This window comes from Alexandromys fortis, unplaced genomic scaffold (genome assembly GCF_014885135.2).
Source record: "Alexandromys fortis isolate MF-2015 unplaced genomic scaffold, M_Fortis_MF-2015_v1.1 scaffold_24, whole genome shotgun sequence".
Classification (NCBI taxonomy): Eukaryota; Metazoa; Chordata; class Mammalia; order Rodentia; family Cricetidae; genus Alexandromys; species Alexandromys fortis.
This window is the reverse complement of record NW_026067906.1, coordinates 15,741,890-15,763,750: the sequence shown is the minus strand read 5'-3', so window position 1 is coordinate 15,763,750 and position 21,861 is coordinate 15,741,890. Positions and strand designations below refer to the sequence as shown.

Here is a 21,861-nt window from a genome sequence, read left to right as displayed (position 1 = left end):
AAATCTGCCATAATAATAAGCGCTATCAATATACACAATCCATATGGTATCTTAAAACAGCAATGCTCCATCAATAACTAAAGGTATCTGCAGTTCTCGGTGTGGAAGTGACTAACGGGACAGAAATGAACCAAAGGAGCTCCAGGTCGGATGACGGAGGAAGGCCTCTTGCTTACTCAGACGTCTGTTTAATACTTGAAACGTTAGCACTTTGTTGCATGCTAAAAATGCCCCAAAAAGTCTAATTAATTTCTGTAAGCATCATTTTGATAAAGGCTCCAGTATTAGGATGTCCTTCCACTTTTAATAAATACTCGATTTACTACAGAGTTACACCCAGGAAGCTAAGCCCTCCTTCTCCACGTTCTGCGATTAGAGAGGAAATAGCTGTTCTGGCCGGAGGATGGGTTCATGCCTTACCTGCAGTGGACAACCACAGGCCCTCGACCCTCAGAGGCAAGTCTGTCTTCTTCTACGTCCAGCATGAGCTGCAGAAGGGGCTGGGCACTGTCTGGAGTTTTGTGATCAGGCCATGAAGTGTACCAGTAATGCTTCACATGTTGGGTGTGACTTCCTTGCTGAAAATAGCACAGGCCATCGAATTACTTATTCACTCGTGAAACTAAAAGGCACCCACCCCACAATGCTAAGCAACTTCTCTGGCTCCTGTCTTACTGCCAGCTAACTTCTAGGTAGGAAAAAAAATCTAGAAGTTTTTCAAAATTACTCTTTCACCTCAAGAAAGTTTTACTGTGCATGTCCTGGCTTGACAGGGAAGGTTGAGTGTTCACCCTCTAAAAAGTGAGGTCTGCATACAAATCCATCATACATATCACATATGTATTATAGACTAACTATATATTTTAAAATGCTTTAGTAGGTGAAAATGTTGCTATTATTTGTGACAGGGTCTCACGCTATAGCCCTGGCTGTCCTGGAACCTGCTCTGTCAGCCGGGCTGGCCTCAAACTCACAGAGATCCACTTGCCTCTGTGTGATGGGATTAAAAGCTTGTGCCACCATGGCCTGCTTAAGAGGGGAAAATATAACAGAAAGAAAGAGATATTTTGTGTTTCCTGTTCTCTAAATCTTGATAGATCCTATATAAACATAGTAGCCAATATAAGAACACTTGTTTGATATTCAGTAAGAATTGTTCTATCCTCATCTGTGATGCTGGTATTTGACAACAGTGGGAACCTTAGCAGTAAAAGAGTTCCATTGCATCCCTACAGTGGAGCACTAAAAGCTAAGGCTCACACACATCATCCCACAACCCAGAGTGCAGGTGGGAGGCCCGTTTCTTATCAGGCATGAGTTTTTAAACAGGTTTCCGCCAAGTCCCTCTGCTACACCTTTGAATAACAAACAAACATCTCTGCAGCTCTCCCTTCATGGCCATCCTCTCTGTGGTACTTCTATCCCAGCAGCAGGCTGTTGATAGATGGACTGAGGCCTTTAGGTCGATCATTCTTTAAAAGCAAAACGAACACCATGGCAATGCTGGCTAGCACCTGCTGCCCCATGGGTTAAGTAAGAGCGTATCTCTATGATGGAAGCTGGTCTAGGGAAGTCCCTGAGAATGACTGTTAACTACAAGCTTTTGAAGTTCTCATCAGCACGGCAGGCTCTTGTTGCCTCCCACAGCCATGTAGCAGTGTAGATTTTTCTCTTCTCTTCCACAGTTCTGAGGCCTCACTCAATGCTACTTTGACCACAATGGCATTATCATCAAAGTCCTGGCCAGTTGGCCTGAACAAGCCTTAGTTAAGAGATTTCCAAAGGTTAATCCAGAGGGGGTCCATAAATGAAAATTAGATGATGCCAACATCTACGAAACAAACTGTCTTAATACTTACTTACATGAATTTAGTTATTCTATATCTTAACAGTATCAAACAACAAAGGAGGAATGATGATAGCTTGTCTGTGGTCTCAGTATTATCTTGCTTGTGTTAGTTGAATCGGTTAGTACTTAGGATAAGTCATCTCAAAGAAGGAATGTAACCTTTATCATCACTGACTTTGAAGACAGCACTGGCTGCATAGCCTTACCTTTAAGACGAGGTTCCGGATGGTGTAGCTGTCACATTCATTCACACTGATGACCAGAACCTCAACCTTGCCGTAAATCCCCCTCTTTTCTGGCCAGTAGAGCACACATTTCTGCGGGGGGAGGGGGGAGAAAGAACACAGCAAGTCTTTGTAATACACTTCCTTCAAAGGTCTCAGTTTTTCTAATTGAATTAAAAAAAAGTCAGAAGTCCCTGGGAAGCCTGGCCATTTCTGAGGGATGGCAGAGTGGGGTGCATCTGGGAGGGGAGAGGCTGGGGGAGCAGAGGGAGGCAAAACAGTGGTTGGGATGTAATATATGAGAGAGGACTAAAAAAATTCAAAAGTCAGTTTTATTATTCTGTAAAGATACTAGGAGAAGATGAACTGTATGGTGTGTAGAGAGACGGATAACTGTATGATGTAGAGATAGCTGTATGATGTAGAGATGAACTGTATGATGTAGCAATGACTGTATGATGTTGAGATGACTGTATGATGTAGAGAGATGGACTGTATGATGCATAGAATGGAACGCAATAAAGTTTGTGTTTAAAAAGTGTTTGTCCTACTTTACTATTAACCCCACCCCAGTCATAATCACAAGGTAAAATTTCCCCAAACTCCAACGAGGATTTAAGAATCTCTTAATAACCAACATGTATAAGAAATGCTCTCCACCATGGTGGCTCCAGTCCCTACTTTCTCATACCAATGTGCCTACAGGAATATGTGTCACACGCCCACAGAATAAAAGTCACCCTGCATGCAAGGCAGGCATAGTGACAGTATATCAAAGCATCACGCTTTCCACGTCCAGTGATGTGCTTTGATTCACTATGAGACCTACTGACATAACCGTGGAAAAGAATTATGCTTGACACGTTTTTATAATGGATCCTCTGTGACGAACTCGATAGGAGCAATAATAATGATATTATAAATTGCAAAGTAGGGGATATAGAATGGGGGTTAAAGAACAGACTTTGGACTCAGAGGACTGAGGTTCAGATTTTAGCCCCCGAGTAGAACATTGGCTTCTCTGGACTCAGTTTCTTCATAACTTCCTACATGCCACATGCTTAGGACAAGTAGGCATAAAGTAAGTACTTAAAACATGTTATTGTTAACTATGCTTCAGTTCCTTACTGCATTCTACTTATTTATTTTATATGTATATGTGTATGTATGTGTGGGCATGCACATGCCACGAGTCATGTGTAGACGTCAGAGGACATCTGGCTAGAACCCATTCTCTCCTGCCACTGTGAGGGTCTCAGGGATTTAACTCAGGTCATCAGGCTGGGTGGCAAGCTTTTTATCAACTTGGTCTTTTTGCCAGCACTTGTTGGCAAATTTTGTAAAGCAGATTTCTCATTTATGTGTGTGTTTGAGTGTGTATGCACACACTCACATTTATTCTCAGAAGCGTGTGTGCCAGTGGAGGCCCGGTGAGGATATCTGGAGCTAGAGTGTCATCTAAGGTGGGTGCTGGGAACTGAGCTCTGGTCCTCTGGGAGAGCATCCAGGACTTTTAACCATTGAGCCATCTCCCCCTCCACCTTGTTGCTATATTTTAGACTCCTGGGTGATAATTCCCAACAATATACACATTTATATAGAAATTCTTTCACATGTTGTCATCAATTAGGGTCTTATATATCTGGGATATTTGATTCTTCACGTGTATGATAAAGGTATATGAACACTTGCAATACAAGTTAAATACATATAAATTCAAAACTCCAGTGTTTGGATTCATAGAGTCACAGAATTAAAGGGAAGGCATACGCTATGCCAGAAACACACCTTTAAGGTTTTATCATGACATCATTCCAACATCCAGTTGCCAGTAAGAAAACTGTACCATCTGGTGGAGCGGTTTCTTCCATCCATTGCAATAAACTCAAACATCTTTACATATTTGTCCTTTCCAATACAGTTGAAATGTTGAAATCACCCCAGCTTTACTTATATGCCGCCTAGACTGAATAACTTCACACTACTGTTAAAAGCCGGTGCCCAGCAAGAGGGCTTAGCTTGCTCAACTTATGACCTGAGTTTGGTCCCTCGATCCCATAGGTGGCAGCAGCAAACCAATTCTACAAAGTTATCATGATACCTTGGCATGTCCCCACCCCCACCCTGGCAAATAATGAATAAAATTTTAAAAAAATTATAAGACCCCCCATGTTTTTATCTGACTTTCTCTCTCTCTCTCTCTCTCTCTCTCTCTCTCTCTCTCTCTCTCTCTCTCTCTCTCTCTCTNTGCACTTGTAATCCCACTGCTGGGGAGGTGGAGTCCAGGCCCTTGCTGGACAGACAGTCGAGCCTCACCAGTGAGCTAGAGATTCCAAGGAGAGATTCTGTCTTGAAAAATAAGGTGGAGGTGGGGCACAAGTGGTACACAACTTGATCCCAGAATTCTGGAGGCAGATGTAGGTGCATCTCTGTGATTCGAGACCACCCTGGTCTATATAGTGAGAGCTTATCTCAAACGAACGAAACGAAAACAACACAAGTCTGGTGGTTGGTTCCTATGGATGATACCAAGGTTGATCCCTGGCTTCAACCCATGCAAAATGCATGTGCACACATACCTGAATAGTCACATGCGCTCTCTCTCTCTCTCTCTCTCTCTCTCTCTCTCTCTCTCTCTCTCTCTGTATACAAGCCTATTCACCCACATGTAGACACTGGAAGAGGATATCAGGTGTCCTGTAGTATTATTCTCTGCCTTGTGTTCTTGAATCACTGAAGCTCCAGGTAGCCTGGCCTCCAGGGAGCCCCACCAACCCTTCTATTTACAGCCCTGGGGTTACAGGAGCACACAGTGGTGCCAGAGTTTTTATGTCGTCGCTTGAGTATTCAAACTCAAGTCCTCGTGTTTGACCAGCAAGATCTCTTGTACAGCCCTGGATCCCACCCAGTTAGACTAACCCGTTTGACTAGTTTCTTTTGGTGGAAACTCGGTGATTTAACTTATCGCCCATCCTATCACTCACATCTCCCAGATGAACTCAGGGAGACTGAGAGCATCTTGTTGAGAATTGACCAAAGAGAAAGGTCTGTTGTGGCTCAGCAGTCTGACATGTGCCCCATTGTTCACGATCAGGCCTGAGCAGCAGGGCTCTTTTGAAGGAAAGTGACTCGCAGAACCAAGGAGGAAATGGGCCAGGTGGGAGCTTGGTGCCTGCACCCTGATTTGAGTGGTGTACAGTACAACTTGAAACGTGGAAGCCTGGTCCTCAGTTCCCTTAAACTTGCTTGGTCTTCTTGTGTTTTCCTCGATTCCTTACCAAAAAAGCAGCTGGCAGGCAACTCCCAGCAGGTGATACAGTATGACTTGCTCATCCAATAAACAACCTTTAATTAGCATCCCGTCTCCTTTCTAAGTTACAATAGCTATTTTTACACACAGAACCCCCATCCTCTTGCAATGGAAGAAAACAGAAAGAGATCAGATCACTGTGGATGCTTTAGAGTATTCTTCCAGGAGTGGGATGGGGCTAAAAATGTGGCTGTTCAAGGAGCCCAAGTTCATGTTAAAATTATTGTCCTGAACTGCATCATAGGGCTTATTTATTTGTAGTGAGAGCAATGACCAATGGTGTGAAGGAGGCAGAAAATGCTGTCTTACAGATAATTCTGGGGAGCCTCACTAAGAAAGTAATTGAAAGTATCCCACCATCTAGGTGAATACAGTCTCAAATCACCACTATCATTCTGGTAACTGGGCTCAGCCTTTTCCAAAGACTAACTATTGGCCCCAAGAATCCATAAATTGGAGGAGAAAAAAGGTTTTTGTGTACATGTAAACAAGTAATTATCAGGCTGACTGAAAGTGTTGTGCACATTAATTTTTTGAATAATCCCTCAAAGTGAGGTGTTTATAGGAAGAGTAGAACACAAGGGGAGGCATAGTTAGGAATTTGATTACCAAACAACATGCCTATTTTAAGGTTATATATATAACCTTATGTGGTTGTGCTGGGGCCCAGCAAATTGACGTGAGTGTGCTGCTGTGCTGTTAAAGTGCCTTGAGCTACATACAGCCGCTGTTTCAGAACCAAGAGACTTCCTGCCCCTGCAGCTCAACCCTCAGAGCCCCAGGAAGCGGCTCCCTCTGAAGTATCCTTATCTGAATGAGGGAAGTTCTTCCAGGCCCTCCCTAGAATCTCCAAAGGAAGATTCACCGTGGAAAGAACAAGAATTGACACCACACCCAGTGAGCCCTGATGAACTTTGTTCAAGACTCTGATAAGTTCTTCTGACCCATTTACTTCCGCTAAAAACAATTCCCCAGCATGGCGGCTCACTCTGGTAATCCCAGTACTTAAAAGGCCAAGGGAAGGAGGTGGTGAGTTTGAGGTTAGCCTGGGCTACCTAGGAGTATCCTGACTCAAAATCTAATACACACGCATGAATAAAACAAAACAAAACAATACAGAAGACTGAGATCAAACAAGAAGCCCTTCCCTTCCCCCAGTGAATTTTTAAACACAGTTTACACTCCCCACTTCATTTCCCCAAAGGAAAACCACATGTAAGGATTTTTAATCTTATTGGATGTTCACTTTCCATTCTAGTGATGTTCCTGTGTATCTACAATGTTTGTGTTGCTCTTTCCTTGTGACTCCATGTTAGCTTACTCCAGAAAAATTAATTTCTGAAACTTCAGAGTGTAGAGGGGAAGTTCCTCTACACTTACGGTGTGTTCTGTATCATCCTTCACTGGAATGTGGTTTTTCAAGAACCTATGTCATTTGGTCTGATAATGTATGAATATATCTTAATAAGCATCAGCTCGTTAGAGGTGTGGACAAGAAAGTTAAAGCAGTTTAAATATCTATTAATAAGCAAATGACTGTGTGGTTTTGATACATCCACACAATGGGATCCAACAGTTATTAACAGTAGTAATATTTTAATGAACTACGGCAAAGAGATTATTCACAATGTTGAAAGTATAATATACAATGGGGTATAAATACCCCATCTTTCTCTTTATATCAGTTCTAAGCCTTCCTATGCCTTTTATTAGCATGGCCCCTTATTTTCATCTTTTGCCTATACAGACCTCTAGACCTTTAATTCTAAGTACCACCCCAAAGTCTCCAGGACTCTCCAAACTTCGTACTTGAAATGCAAAGCTCATTCTTTTCCCTCAAAATCTGCCTTTTTCTCCCAATTTGGGTTCATGGCACCCCCATCCACTCAGCTCTCTAAACCAGGGTCCAGTGCTCCTTCATCTGCCTCCGCTTCAATCACAACAAAGCCCTGCGGCTCTCAGCTCTGGAACACTCCTCAACTCAATTCCCTGTTCTAAAGGACCCCGCCTCTCTCTGCCTTAACTCAGTCCCTCAGCATTTCTTGCCTGGACCATTGCTACGACTTTCTCTCATTTTTCCTGGGGTTTTCCAAATCCAAAGCCCAGATCTTTCATAAGGAATTCTTTTCATGTTGAGACTCATTTAACAAATGAAAGACTCAAAATCGCCTGCAACTCTTTTATTCTAAATACACATTTTTCAGTCCTAGTATTTTTTTTTATTTTTTGTTTATTCTCATTTTGTAAAATGTACCTGAGATTATTGGAATTATTAAAAGGAAGGTGGTGATTATTCATTTCTTTATTTATTAGAAAGTAAACAGTTCATAAACATATAAAGCGTGGGAACTTCTAAAGATATCTCCACCTCCGTATTGTTTGGAGGAAATGATTTTCGTCTATTTTAAACAATGACACTGAGCACAATTGAGAACTGGCCAGTGTTCAGTAGCCAGCATTTTCCTGGTGGCGTGGACCTATGTTGTATTTTTTTTTTAAACTAGACTTCTCAGAGTCATTTTGATCGGCAGAACATTAGAGTTGCATGTATGATATTACATGTATAATGTGCCTGGGCATAAAGATTCTCATTTTAATTTAAAGGCGAAAGAATGGTTAAAAGCATTGTCTTGCACTGTTTTGGATTATGCCTGGCTCCAGGAAATAAACAAGCGGCAGATATCACAGCAAATACATAACATGCTTGACTTTCACATCCCTGGGAGTGTATCTCAAACCTTAGAAAAGATAAGAGTCCAAATGGTAAAAATGAAAACAAACCAATAAAGTACGCCTTCAAGTTCTAAGTTATGCAGCCAAAGAGAAAAACAAATTCCTCAACAACATTTTAAAGTGAGAGTTTTTTTTTTTTTTTTTTTTTAAAGGTATTCTAGCTTTCATCAGATCCACACAGCTCTTTTGTGGGCACGGGAAAAACAGAGTGGAAGCAAAAAATTAAGAAAAGGAGCTTTTCTCCCTGTGGGTGCAGGGTGGAGAGAGAGCTTACATACCCCCAAGGGATGCACCCCCTCTTCCCCCTTGCGGGTATAGGGTGGAGAGAGAGAGAGCTGTGTACCCCCAGGGGATGAACCCCCTTTTCTCCCTTGTGGGTACAGGGTGGAGAGAGAGAGCTTGCGTACCTCCAGGGGGTGTACCCTGCAGCACTTTAACATACAGCTCTGACCCTGAGCAGTTCTGATAGGAGTATAGCCTCGGTCCAGGGGTTAAAGAAGGGTGACCATTCATTGGCGCTCTGACATAGTCCAAATCGCTCATAGTGGGTTTCTTTAAAACATGTTACATAAATGCAATGCTTAAGGGATGTTCTCTGACTATCAACTTTGTTCTGCCCTGAAAATCTCCAGTTAGACAGGCATGAGAAGGCTTTGAGGAAGGTAGTGGCTGGAGAGATATGATCAGTATACATTGTACAAATTTATAAAATATTCAAAGGATAAAAATTATCAAAAGAACAAATTTAGGCACTTACAACACATGTCTCATCTTTTTTATGAGTGAATGAAAATGTATCACAGAAGCTGAGATTTAAGAGGCTCAAGTGAGCACACATCATAATTTAACACAAAGTCACTGCAACCTGTTAGATAATCTTCCACATATGCTCTCCTAACATTAATTCTTAGTGATTCTGCACAATTTATAATAAGCAATGTTTTCTCTTCAAAATATATGTATTCCAAAAACATGTACTTATACATATTACAAATAATTACATAGTCCTGTTTCTTTCCTATGTTTGGCTTTTTAAACATTTATTTTTATTTATATGTTCAGGAGTGCACAAGACCAGAAAGAGTGCCAGGCCCCCAGGAGTCAGAGCAGCAGGCAGTTGTGAGCTACCTGATTGTGGGTGCTGAACTCCAACCCCTCTCCTCTGAAAGGTTAGTGAGCACTTTAACCACTGAGCCATCTCTCCAGCCCCCTCACAGCCTTGATGTTATCTTAATTAATTAATTAATTTGAGGCAGGATCTCACTCTGTAGCCCAGGACGACTTTCAAGTCACAATTGTCCTACTGTCTCAGCATCCTTGGTGTTAAAATTCCAGGTGTGAGACACCATGCCTGGCTGATTTTATTTTTAATAGAAGAAATAGAATTTGTAAGGATAGAAATAGGTTCTAAGACACTGATTAGGTCATGAAAATTTATTTAGACATTTGTAATTTCTCCTATCACAGTCGTACCATAAATGCCTTCCCCACAAAGGTGTGCAAGGCTTGGCTGCTAGCTTGGCTGCTAGGGTGAACCAGCCACCATATTTCCTAAATCCTCTACACGCATACACAGATGTGCACACGAAGAGGTACACACGTTGGAACGTGGAGAATCCGTCCCATCACAGAGCTGAAGCATGCATTGTGCACAACTGTGCAGGGATTGTCAGAGAGTTAATCCATCAACAGGTTGGCACTGTATGCGAAAAGTCTGAGAGCATGAGGGCTCGTTTCTACCAAGCAGCCCTGGGATCACATAGCAGATGGAGAGACATATAGAGAGCTGCATGTATAACTTCGTCTACTGGGAAGAAACATACTCTCTTTCTGGACACGGTTCATTTATTATAGCGAAAATGAAAGAAACCAGCAATTTTTTGAAAAGATTTTAAGTGTTGTGGGTTTGCATTCTCTCAACTAGTAGCAGAATTATACAGGTGAACTTATAGCTTACCGAAAGAAAGAAAAGAGAAATCCGAGTTGCCTTAAATGGTGTAATGATTTTGACAAAAAAACAAAAACAAAACAAAAAAAACCAAAACAAATACCAACTCAAGTCAACCATCCATTATTTCAACAAGATGCCTGGCACACAAGCAGCACCTGGAATGGCAGTCCCCAAGAACTGCTCAACTTTGTTCTTATGGTGCAAAATATAGAATACATCATTCTGCAAGGCAAGCCCTTAGAAAAGATTGCCACTGTGGAGATAAATATACATTTGTCTATTTTTTTTAATGGGGACAGATTTCTTACTATAAAGCCATGGGGAAAGTAGCTATCACTTCTCTCCAATGTGTCTTTCAGTCTCATTTTCCTAATTGTCCCTTTGCCCCATCATACTGCCCAGTCACTCCCTTGTCCTGGTCTGGTTTGTATCCAACAGCATCTATCCTTTCTACTGTGCTGTTATTAACAGATTTGTTGTATCTCTCCTACTAGGGAGTTAAAGTTACCAGTGGAAGGAATCTTGATATATTTTATTTGTGTGTGTGTGTATATATATATATATATATATATATATATATATATATCTGCCAACAACCAGAACGGCATCTGTTAATAAATAAAGGATTACTTGCTTTTGGAATAATTTTTACTTCTTCACCCTTTTGTCTTTACTGAGATACATGTGTGCAAATGAGATCCATGTACGCCACATGTGTTAAGTTGCCTGAAGGAAGGTTATCACTCACAGAGCAACACTTCCGTCATTTACTGGAGGTGTAAAGTGACCTTGTCATTTAATGTCTATATCCTATTTTATACGGATATTTTCTAAGTACATGTGATCTCATTTATTCCAAATCTCTCTTATAGTAGGAATAGCATGCATAACATTCAGAACTGGGCTAAACGTCGTACCTCATTTTTCTCCTTGAGTTTCGTGATCATAACAATCACGGGGCTGTCTTCCTGCCAAACCATCTGCCAGAAGTCGTTCACAGTGTTGATCATGGGGCCCTGCGTGGCAATGAAAGCCTTCTCCTTGCCACTGTAGCCCTGTTTGGAGTAAAGAGACAAACACAGTCTTTTTTTTTTTTTTTTGGTTTTTCGAGACAGGGTTTCTCTGTGGCTTTGGAGCCTGTCCTGGAACTAGCTCTGTAGACCAGGCTGGTCTCGAACTCACAGAGATCCACCTGCCTCTGCCTCCCGAGTGCTGGGATTAAAGGCGTGCGCCACCATCGCCCGGCGGCACACAGTCATTTATATGTATGGATTGCAGTGGACATTTGGTGGGATGGCGGGGGTGAGCTTCAGAATAACGGAGTTGTGGTAGGTCAAAGTGGCTGCCCTGATAACCTGCACCACCAGGCACATGTATGGTACTTCCCAGAAAATCCAGCTTGCCATTTTGATGTGGAAGTTCTTCTATATGCTGTGAATATGTTTTATTACCATTGCTTAATAAAGAAGCTGCTTTTGTCTATGGCAGGGCAGAATAGGTGGGTGAGAAAACTAAACTGAATGCAGGGAGAAAGAAGGCAGAGTCAGGGAGAAGCCATGTAGCTGCCAAAGGAGAAAGATGCTGGAATCTAACCAGTAGGCCACAGCCTCTTAGTGACCCACAGATTAATAGAAATGGGTTAATTTAAATCATGAGAGCTAGCTAGAAATATGCCCGAGTCAACAGCCAAACAGTATTGTAGTTAATATAGTTTCTGTGTGATTATTTGGGTCTAGGTAGCCGGGAGACACAAGAGCAGTTTCCTTTTGCACCATCTGGCAGTGAGGGTTGCATAGTTCAGTTTTACAGAGCGTCCACATGGAGCCTGTACTCAGGGACTCAGAGCCGAGGAGGACTCGCTGTAAGACACCTACCACCAGAGCTGATGTGGCTATAGCATACATACATGAAACACTCGCCACCAAATTAAAGAGAACCTTATTCTGGGTAAAGAAGAAAGAAACAAAGCTGGGACGGGGCATCTTTCTCGGCTAAAAAAGATAAAATGGTAAATCAACATGTCAATCAGAAAGAAATGCAAAGTCACTTACTCACCCGAATATAATTAGCATTAATGTAAGTACTCAACGCATCGGTTACATTTTTTGGTCTTAAACACACTCTGCTGAGGGGATCTGCAGAGAGAACACATTGAATAGATTTACTTTCCAAATAAAAAAGTCTCTAGACCAACCATAAGCAGCAAAGAGAAGTGTGCAAGTTCAAAGGCATTAACTCAGCATCAGTGTTTGTCTCTGGTGCACGTGTGTGTCCATCCATTGATATATCTGTGGCATTTGGTTCCTCCCACTGACTTTTGATTCTGACACGGGTCATAGTGTGTTTCAACTGGAGTTCTGATTCTGGACTCTTCTCTCATTTAGACTCTTCTCTTTTTCTTTAGTTTTTGTATTTACAGCTTTATTTCTCTCCCGTTCCTCCAGAAAGAACCAGGCTACCCTCACCCAGTTCTTTGTATTTCATTACATTACCCAGGGTTAGTCTGGCCTCGCCAGCATGTGTCTCAGTGGTGTTCCTTGATTTCGTGAGACTGAAACATAACTGGTACCTTGATGGGTGTGAGGATGGAGCAAACAAGGGGGAAAAAGGACATTCCCAGGTCGTGGAGAGCGACCCCTGCAAGGCAGGACGGTGACGACATAGGAGCTCAAGTGTAAGGAGCATGAGAAAATAGGAAGGGCAAGGGGGCTCTTGATAGCCTACTTTCCAGACAAGATGCTTCAAGACATACAGTGTTTCCTTATTTTCTGGAATTTATTCTAGATAAATTAATGACAGAGCCACTGTTATTTAGGTAGGGAAGGAAAATAGCATCCAATACTGGTTATTAATCTATAAATCTATTAGTTGGGTCTCTGCTAGTGAGTGTGTATATTGAATACCTTCAATAGATGTAGAGGGTAGTATTATTGCCCCTGTTCTTTTTTTTGGGGGGGGAGTGGGGAACAAAGAAATGATGGGAAAAAAGATTAAGTAGCCCATAAACATGCTCAGATTTCGTGTGACTGGGAAAGACCCTCACTGTAGTGTCTTGCTTTAGTTGCTGCCTCAGGGAGTGGGCTGTCTGCATATCTACCTTGTAATAAGCACGTCATATAAATCTAACACGAATGGAAAACACTATTGAGAGTTCTTACCAAACATCACTGTTTTAAGTAGGAAATAATAGCCAGAGTAAATAAGTGATTTGCAGTTTTGTGTGTATGCTGCTTTATAGTTGCATAAATAAGTAAACATATATGATATTGATTGTGTGTCGTGACTCCACATTGACAGTTACTAGTTGTTGCATTGTTGCTTCTATGATTTGGGATATAAGCATTTTACTTCTAATGTTTGTTTATACTGCGAGACAGTTTGATCCAAACTTGGCCTTAGGACCTTAATCTAATACTTAGTCTGTTCTGAGCTAGACAATGTCCTCAAAGAAGCAGCAACAATTCAACCGACTGTTGGTAAGCAATATACCCACAAAACCAGATAGCCTTAGCAATACATACACACATGGAAAAGCTTCAAACTTAAGGGTCTATTATAAACTATAGCAGTAAAGGCAATTATGATATTTAAAATCATGATCATCTGCTGATTATCAACTCATGTGACATTTCAATTTTGTGTCATGTTAAAGTCTACAATGAGCCACCAAGAACAGCCATGTCTGTCATTACAGTCCTTTCTGTCACTTGGAGCTGAAGGTGTGGCATGTCTAAACTATCTATTCTGAGTTATAGTTTGTGGGATGAGGGTGGGAGACATTTTCAGGCTATGGAAACTTTCCACTGAGAACCCATCATTCGCAGCATCAGTTGTCAGCAGGGGCACCCTGGACCAAGTGTCCACCCAGTACTAGACATGGAAAAGCTGACACAGACGGTGGAGCTGCGGGCTGATATCGCCCAGGACAGGAAATAGAGAAGGTGGAACTCTGAAGTAACCCAAACAAACTGAAAACCCTTTTGAAGTCACAGGACATATAATCATTGCAGTGGGGGACATTAGTCCGGATGACTTAATGCTTGGTATATTTTAGAGAAAGTTTTAAGAAAGAGGGAGAGAGATACGCCTTTAATTTCATCACTCAGGAGGCAGAGGCAGGAGGATCTCTAAGTCTGAGGCCAGCCTGGTCTACAGAGGGAGAGGGAGATCCAGGATAGCCGGGGATACACAGAGAAACCATGTCTTGAAAAATCAGAGAGAGAGAAAGGTGATGGGAGAGGAAATCTTTTTCACTCTCTTCTATTATAGTCATAAATAAAATACCTTTCAATAATGAGCTGTATCTTAAGAAATAGACTTAACTATTTTGACTCACTAAAAATATATTACAGTGGAGAGATTTTCTGCCAGAACAGGAATCCCATACAAAGCATGGATAGTAATTCTTTGTTTGAATTTAGTGTATTTTTATTACCACAAATATAAAAGCATATTTTATCTTTTTTTGTATTTTGTATCTTTGAGAAAACTAATAAAATATTATTTAAATGTTAGTGCTTTTTCCTTTTTAAAAATTCACGGCCAGCCTGGTCTACAGAGCAAGTTCCAGGACAGGCTCCAAAGCTACACAGAGAAATCCCGTCTTGAAAAACCAAAATAAAATAAAATTAAAAAAAGATGACTTAGTTATAAAAATGTGTTTTATCATGACATTTTCATACGTTTACATGATGTGTGTGATCATATTGGTCCCCTATCAACCTCTCTTGTCTCCCCTCCCCCGCTGCGATTCCTTCTCCTCTTAAATATGTTTCTCTACTACTTTCATGTCTTTAAAAATATATCTTGATTCTGCATATGAAAACTATGTGGTATCTGTCCCCTAGTCTGGCTTAGTTTCATCCATTCTCCTGTAAATGACACTTCTGTTCTTCTTCAGGCCCGACTAGGACTCCACAGCATGTTCACCCCACACTTTCTTTGGCTACCCATATGGTAGGGACACCTATGCCGACACTATAACTATTATGAAGCGTTCCACAATAAAAACGACTGCTTTTTTTTTTTTACATTATATGTATTGTATGCCTACTTAGATTCTCTTGAGGATATAACCAGAAGCGTATAGGTGGACCATATACTAATTCTATTGTTAATTTTTAAAATATTCCCCCTACTCATTTTCATGGTGGAAGGAACTGGCTCATTTTCCACCAATCATGTAAAAAGGGCCTCTTTTTACCCTGCCATTCACGAGCATGCACGTATTATTACTAGCATTTCCATTCTAACTGGGGTGAACTGGAATCTCAAAGTAGTCTTCACTTGCTTGTTTTGCATTTGGCTTTGTGTGTGTGTGTGTGTGTGTGTGTGTGTGTGTGTGTGTCTGTCTGTCTGTCTCACTATGTAGCTGAGGCTAGCCCCAAACTTGTGGTACTTTCTCTTGACTCAACCTCCTCAGTGCTGGAATTACCAACAGGGATGTTGGTAATTAGGGTTAGGGTCAGCCTAGCTCAGCATCATTCTGATTTGCAGTTCCTCAATGGCTAAAAATATTGAAAACTTTTCATGTATTATTAGCCACTTGTACTCCTAGGAACTGTCAAATTTATTTCTTACATCAACCCATCAGAAAAATGTCTGTGTTTTATACTGCTAGAGTTATTCTTTTGTAGCAATACCTTGGATACCTTGGAATTTTGCCAAAAACCTGAACTGTATTTATTTGTTTACTGATAGAAAATGCTCCCTCTCCTCTATAATGTGTTGCTTTTTCATGATGACATTTGAAACACAAAACTTCAGTGGTTCACCTTCCATTTGTCCTTTGGTGGCTCATAATTAGGTGCCATCTAAGAAACCACTGGCTACTTTAAGCATATGAGAATTTGGACTTTTTCTCTTTTTGTCTTTGTTTCTATCTACATGCAAGTATCTGATCCATTTTGAATTAATTTTTAGATATGGTCCAAGGCAGGACTCAATTTCTTTTCTCTTTCCTTCATGCATGGATTTATTATTTATTTATTTATTGGATAACCATGTTTTATTACATTCTTTTTGTTGTTTTTAATTGAGCTATACATTTTCCTCTGCTTTCTTCCCTTCCTCCCTTCTCCCCTTCTACCCTCTCCCGTAACCCCCACACTCCCAATTTACTCAGGAGATCTTGTTTTTTCTCCTTCATAAGTAGATCCATGTATGATGGAAATCAATTTAGCCATGATGTGTGCTGCAATAGTCCTTTAGAACTGTGGATCTTCTGGAATTGTGAGCTGGTCATAATGATGAATGTAACACGAAATAAAGATACTTCTCTTTAGATAACTTTAGTGGTGACTAGTCTCGACTTTCATATTTCCACTCTAAGTGTGCTGTCTAATAGGTGTTATGAGGGTTGAAAAGGGTGAGGCAGAAGTGAGTTGGGCAACATGGCTTTACTGGGCAAGCTATCCGTTCTAGAAACTTACTTGGCAAAATGGTCTTGTAGCGATTTTTTGTTCCATGACGTGGAATATCAATTTCTTTGGGATCCACAAAGTTCATTGGTATTTCCTGCAAAGACAAATGATATCAAATCGTGTATCTAATGCTGACATAAAGAAAATCTTCCCAGAGGATGTTGGCTCTCTAATCTACTGGATTCCCAAGTTATAAAACTGTAGACTACTCCACTGGCTGAACAACATATTTTCTCTCATAAACAGGTAAGATGAAGCCTGTATGCTGACTTGTAAACAGCATCCCTGTGTCTTTGGAAGGATTATTTTGTATGTAGATACTACAGAGACAGAAAACACCCCACTTGGATAGTAAGCATTACTGTGAAATCACTTAGGAAAATACTTTTTAAAAATACAGTATATTAAATTTCTTCAAAAAGTTTCTATAAGATCAGCAAAGTTGCAGTCTTTTCCATATCAATTGTGATTCTTTGAGAATCATTAAAAGTTCCCTCTGAAAGCCATAAGTGTGGAAGGATTTGTTGTTGTTGGTCCATGTGCTGAGATGATTTTAGTCAAGAGTTCTTCTATCATTGCACTACTTCATTTGTGGTTATGAACGGAACACTTCTGGGAAAAGAGGTTTGTTTTTCTCCTAGTTAAGAAGAACAGAATATTCTTTTCTTAAAAACATTTATTTATTTATTTATTATGTATACAATATTCTGTCTGTGTGTATGTCTGCAGGCCAGAAGAGGGCACCAGACCTCATTACAGATGGTTGTGAGCCACCATGTGGTTGCTGGGAACTGAACTCAGGACCTTTGGAAGAACAGGCAATGCTCTTAACCGCTGAGCCATCTCTCCAGCCCAGAACAGAATATTCTTATCTAGGAAGACTATACATCACATGGCTTAACCAATCAAAGAGGAACGAGTAAGCACAGAAGTGGCTCTGTGCCCATCTATAAGACTAAGACCGAGAGCACCCTCATATGACTGAGCTCAAGTAATGAATAAGAACTTCCAAAAGGACACAGGCAAGTGTTTTAAGATTTGCTTATAAAAATACAGTATTTATTAACGTAAAGTTCTTAAATGAACTGAACGCATCAGGGTGGTACGAAATAAAATGACTATTGTTATTTGGTGATTGATGAACATTGAACCCTTCTATCTCATAAAATGCCTTCCTCTAATAAAACAACAAATTTGTTGAAACCTTGTCGTTTTCAGGCATGCATATAACTTTGACCACACTGGCTGCCTCCTGTTTTTACCAGTTTTCTTTGACCCAGTTTTCATTGGAAACAAAATAACGACAATGGAAGGAGAAAACTCATCCAGGACCTCACTTCAAGCTGTCTCCATTTTCTGCCAGTATGAAAGCTCAGGAAGAGTCAGGCTACATCTTGAACTGAAAACTTGATGGCAGGGAACAATTTCCCTTTCAAAGAGCCACTTCAATAGTTTGTGTTATCTTAGTCGCGTAAGATAGTCTCTACTCCACTGAAACATTTAAGTTCCTTAGCCCTGAGTCATCAAAATAAAGTTGTTGAATATTCAAGAAAAACCTTTTTATGTTTTGTCTACTTATTTTATTTTTCAAGACTTATTTATTTATGATATATGCAACATTCTGCCTCCATGTATGCCTGCATGCCAGAGGAGGGAGCCAGATCTCAATTCAGATGGTTGTGAGCCACCTTGTGGTTGCTGGGAATTGAACTCAGGACCTCTGGAAGAACAGCCAGTGCTCTTAACCACTGAGCCATCTCTACAGGCCCTACGTATTTTACTTTATTAGCCAAGATCTCATCTAGCCTTGGCTTACCTCGACTGGCTGTGGAGCTAAGGTTAACCCTGAAGTTCTAATCTACCTCCCTCTATTTTGAGTGGCGTGGACCACTACTTCAGGTTTATACGGTGCTGGGGATCAAATTCAGAGCTTCACGTACGCTAGGCAAGCACTCCGCCAGCTAACCTAGCTCCCCAACCCACATGTTCATTTTTGACAATTTATACGAGCCAGTCTGCTTTGACAACGCCACAGAGAAGGTGACATCTTTATTGCCTCCTTTGCTTTTCACATTACCCTGTTTTCTGACACACGTTGACAGTCTATCAGGATCTCACACTGTCTCTTTTTCTTGGCCTCATCTTCCTTCCAGGGAAGCAGGCTATGTTAAAGGTGTTTTCATAAGCAAAGACCCATTGACAGCCCCAGAACAGGCACTAGATGTCTTTGCTATGCAGTGTGACCATTGATTGGCTCCTTCATCTTTGACTTTCATCTGCTTCATGTCTAAAAACATGACACACCACGGCATCTCATTTTGAAAACTCCACATTGGTGTTTACTTTGGAAGCTGACGATAGCTGATGTCACTGATAGGGAGTCTAGCAGGTTACTGATATTTCTCTGCCAGTCTGGTTCCAAATATCCGAACGGACCATAGAACCTTCTGTTTGTTATATTGGATCCCTATAGCTTAAGCTGTGGGACTGCTTTATGATGTAAAGTCATATAAGCAGCAAGTATTCCCTCAGGCAAAACCTAGAAAGTGTGTGTAGTATCTTACCGAGTATTAAGTTACCTGATGCAATACCGATTTTCTAAAACTGAATGTCATACAGCACTCATCCTCATTTTAAGCCCATGCTTGGTCTTTCTTGAATTCCATTGCCCAAGTTAAAAAACAATAAGCAAAACAAAACAAAAACTCTAGTACTGCCCCGAACTTCTCCATTTCTTTTGGCTACCTCGTTGTACACAGTACACATTTTGCTCTGCATTACAAATTCTCTCAATTCATCTGGGTGCATTTTTAGTGCTGATACCTGAGTTCTGGTTTCCACAGATTTATCTCTAGAGCCTCCCCTCTGTTCCCTTCCAGTGCCTGCGGATGCAGGGGCTTTACTAAAGTAAAGGTTAAGTCCTATTCCTAAACACGTATTCAAATCTGGGTTTTTTCCCCCTTTTTTATGTTTCCAAGGCTCAACTTTTGCCACTTCCCGTTTTGATTTCAGTGCCCCGGTAAATCTGAACAATTCAATCCCCCACTGTCACAGGAAGACACCTAATCCCGAGACACCTTTCTCGGCTCAGCCCCTTGGTGCTCCCGCACCAGCGACGGACGCTAACAGGCTCTGAGTCAGTTAAGCATTGGGTCGCAGCCTGAGCAATCACTCAGCAGGTGACAAAAGAGAAGGTGATTCTAAAGCCATGGCACTTTCCTTTAGCCTTGTGACCGTGTGCCCACAGCGAGCTGCTTGAGAGAGGGCAGCAGCGCCACTTCCAGCTGCAGTGCTGAGCTTATTAAAGCTGAGTAAGAACGAGCAGACTCACTCACCATGAACTCACTCTGAAGTAAGTGGGAAGTGGCCACAACGTCCCTCAGCTGTGGCCTTGTGAGAACACGGGTGGCTGATTGCAGGTACTCTACAGCTATCTTCTCCCGGGGGGTTGGCACAGCCACAAAGGGTTCCACGTTCCCCAGGCTGCTCATGTCCAAGGTAAGGGATACATTGGACCCTCGTCTACAAGGGGGAAAGAATATTACATTTAAATATTACATGTCTGATTTGATCAAATAGATTGTCGCTTTTTTTTGCACAAGGACAAAGTTCAATAATATCTTTGCAGAAACAAAAATCATATACTTGGTATCATGACTAACTACAGCAAGTCTCCATAGATCTTTTATAGGAAATGGGCAATTTTATAGTTGCAAACAATTCTGAGTTGAGAACATGTACTGTAAGTCATTAGTAAGCATACTTGTTGCAGAAAGAATAAGATGGTTAATAATTTTAAATAAAAAGTCAGAAAAAGTAAACAAATTTAAATTGAGAAATCATAGATAGTACAAAAGCACATGTATTTATATGTATGCCTGGGAATTCGAAATATATACCATAGTCATTAAATGCTTTAGCCATTTCGCAATGTAGGCATAATTGAAAACGTATCACAAACAAACATACCTCTGATTGGTTAATTAAAACATAATAAAATTAAAATAGCAGTCTGCTATAGTCCAACTTATTGCATTAATACAGAATGTAAATGTTTGAAAGTGTATGTGTACACATGAATGTATGTACTGTAACTTCTGGATAAACCCTTTACAGCAAGTGTGGTGGTGGTATACCTGAAATTCTACAGGTTGGGAGATTGGAGGCAAGAGGATCAGGAGTTCAAGGTCATTCTCAATTATATAATGAGTTTGAGGCCCACCTGGGCCACACAAGACTATCTAAGAAACAAACAAACAAGAATCTAAATAAAAAATAGAAAATAACTTTGTATTATATATGAGCACATATATATGATCATACGTATCTATGTTATTAATTTAATTGTGTGAAACTTGTAAGAGCCCATAGAGATCACAGATCTAAAGGCTAAGGTTCATTTTATCTTTTCTTTATAATTTCCTTTTCTTCTTTCAGGAAGTAGTGACTGAAGTTCTTCCTTTTACACGGACCCTGGTGTGCTGTGTAGAAGATGGAAGTCCCACTTAGCAGTAGGGTAGCTGTGTGAGGGACAGCTACGAAAGAGCACGTGACAACCAATGGTTGCATAGCTGTCCCTAAGACGGCATGTGAGGAAAAGGCGTCCAGGTCCCCAGGAATCGTGATTTAAAAAAAATGCCAGGTATGGCAGCATGTAGCTGTGATCCAGCACTAGCTGGGAGTGGGAGACAATCAGAGATGGATAGATTCCTGGAGTTCATTGGCTAGCAGCCTGGTGAAACCCAAAAGCTTCAGGGTCAGTGAGAGACCCTGACTCAAAAATCAAAGGGAACAGTGAGTGAAGAAGCCACTTGGCATTATCCTCCTGTCTCCGCATGCACGCATACACACCTATACACAATTAATATCGACATGTACCTGTCTCAGTCTATTATTATTTGCTCTCTGAGGTTGCTGAGGTAGGAAGAGACGGACAGCATCCTGTATGTCCTCTGACACATTACCTATTTGGTAGGGAGGTCTATGTGCGTGTGGGCTTTATCGTTTGGGGCTCTTGTTGGCCGAAATATACGGTTTGTTGTGTTTCCTGGTGGGAAATGTACAGTGGAGGCGCAGCAAAGAATGGCTCTGTTTTTAGACCAAGAATTTTAATCTATTTTTGTGAGAAACTGGTTTTTAAACCTTTTTAATGCAGTGGTATTTGCCTTTAATCTTGTAGGGGACCCTGGTTCTGGTTTGTTATTTTAGTTTTAGTGTATTTGTGAGAATTTGGCTCTCTTTCTCCTTCTCTCTCTCTCTCTCTCTCTCTCTCTCTCTCTCTCTCTCTCTCCCTCCCTCCCTCCCTCCCTCCTTCCCTTCCTCCCTCTCTCCTTCCCCCCCCCCCCCCCCCCTTCCCTCCCTCCCTCCCTCTC

General features: G+C 41.1%; 1 protein-coding gene across 1 annotated transcript in view; it reads right to left on the bottom strand.

Annotated features, from left to right (window-relative positions):
* Positions 1–21,861, bottom strand: part of Ptprr (protein tyrosine phosphatase receptor type R) — a 242,383-nt gene that overhangs the window by 23,429 nt on the left and 197,093 nt on the right. Inside the window, exons 9-12 of the mRNA XM_050135577.1 lie at positions 12,123–12,202; positions 10,985–11,122; positions 2,056–2,166; positions 421–578 (exon numbers count right to left, since the gene is read on the bottom strand). Coding sequence (XP_049991534.1) covers positions 421–578; positions 2,056–2,166; positions 10,985–11,122; positions 12,123–12,202 — 487 coding nt within the window. The remainder of the gene's footprint in view (positions 1–420; positions 579–2,055; positions 2,167–10,984; positions 11,123–12,122; positions 12,203–21,861) is intronic.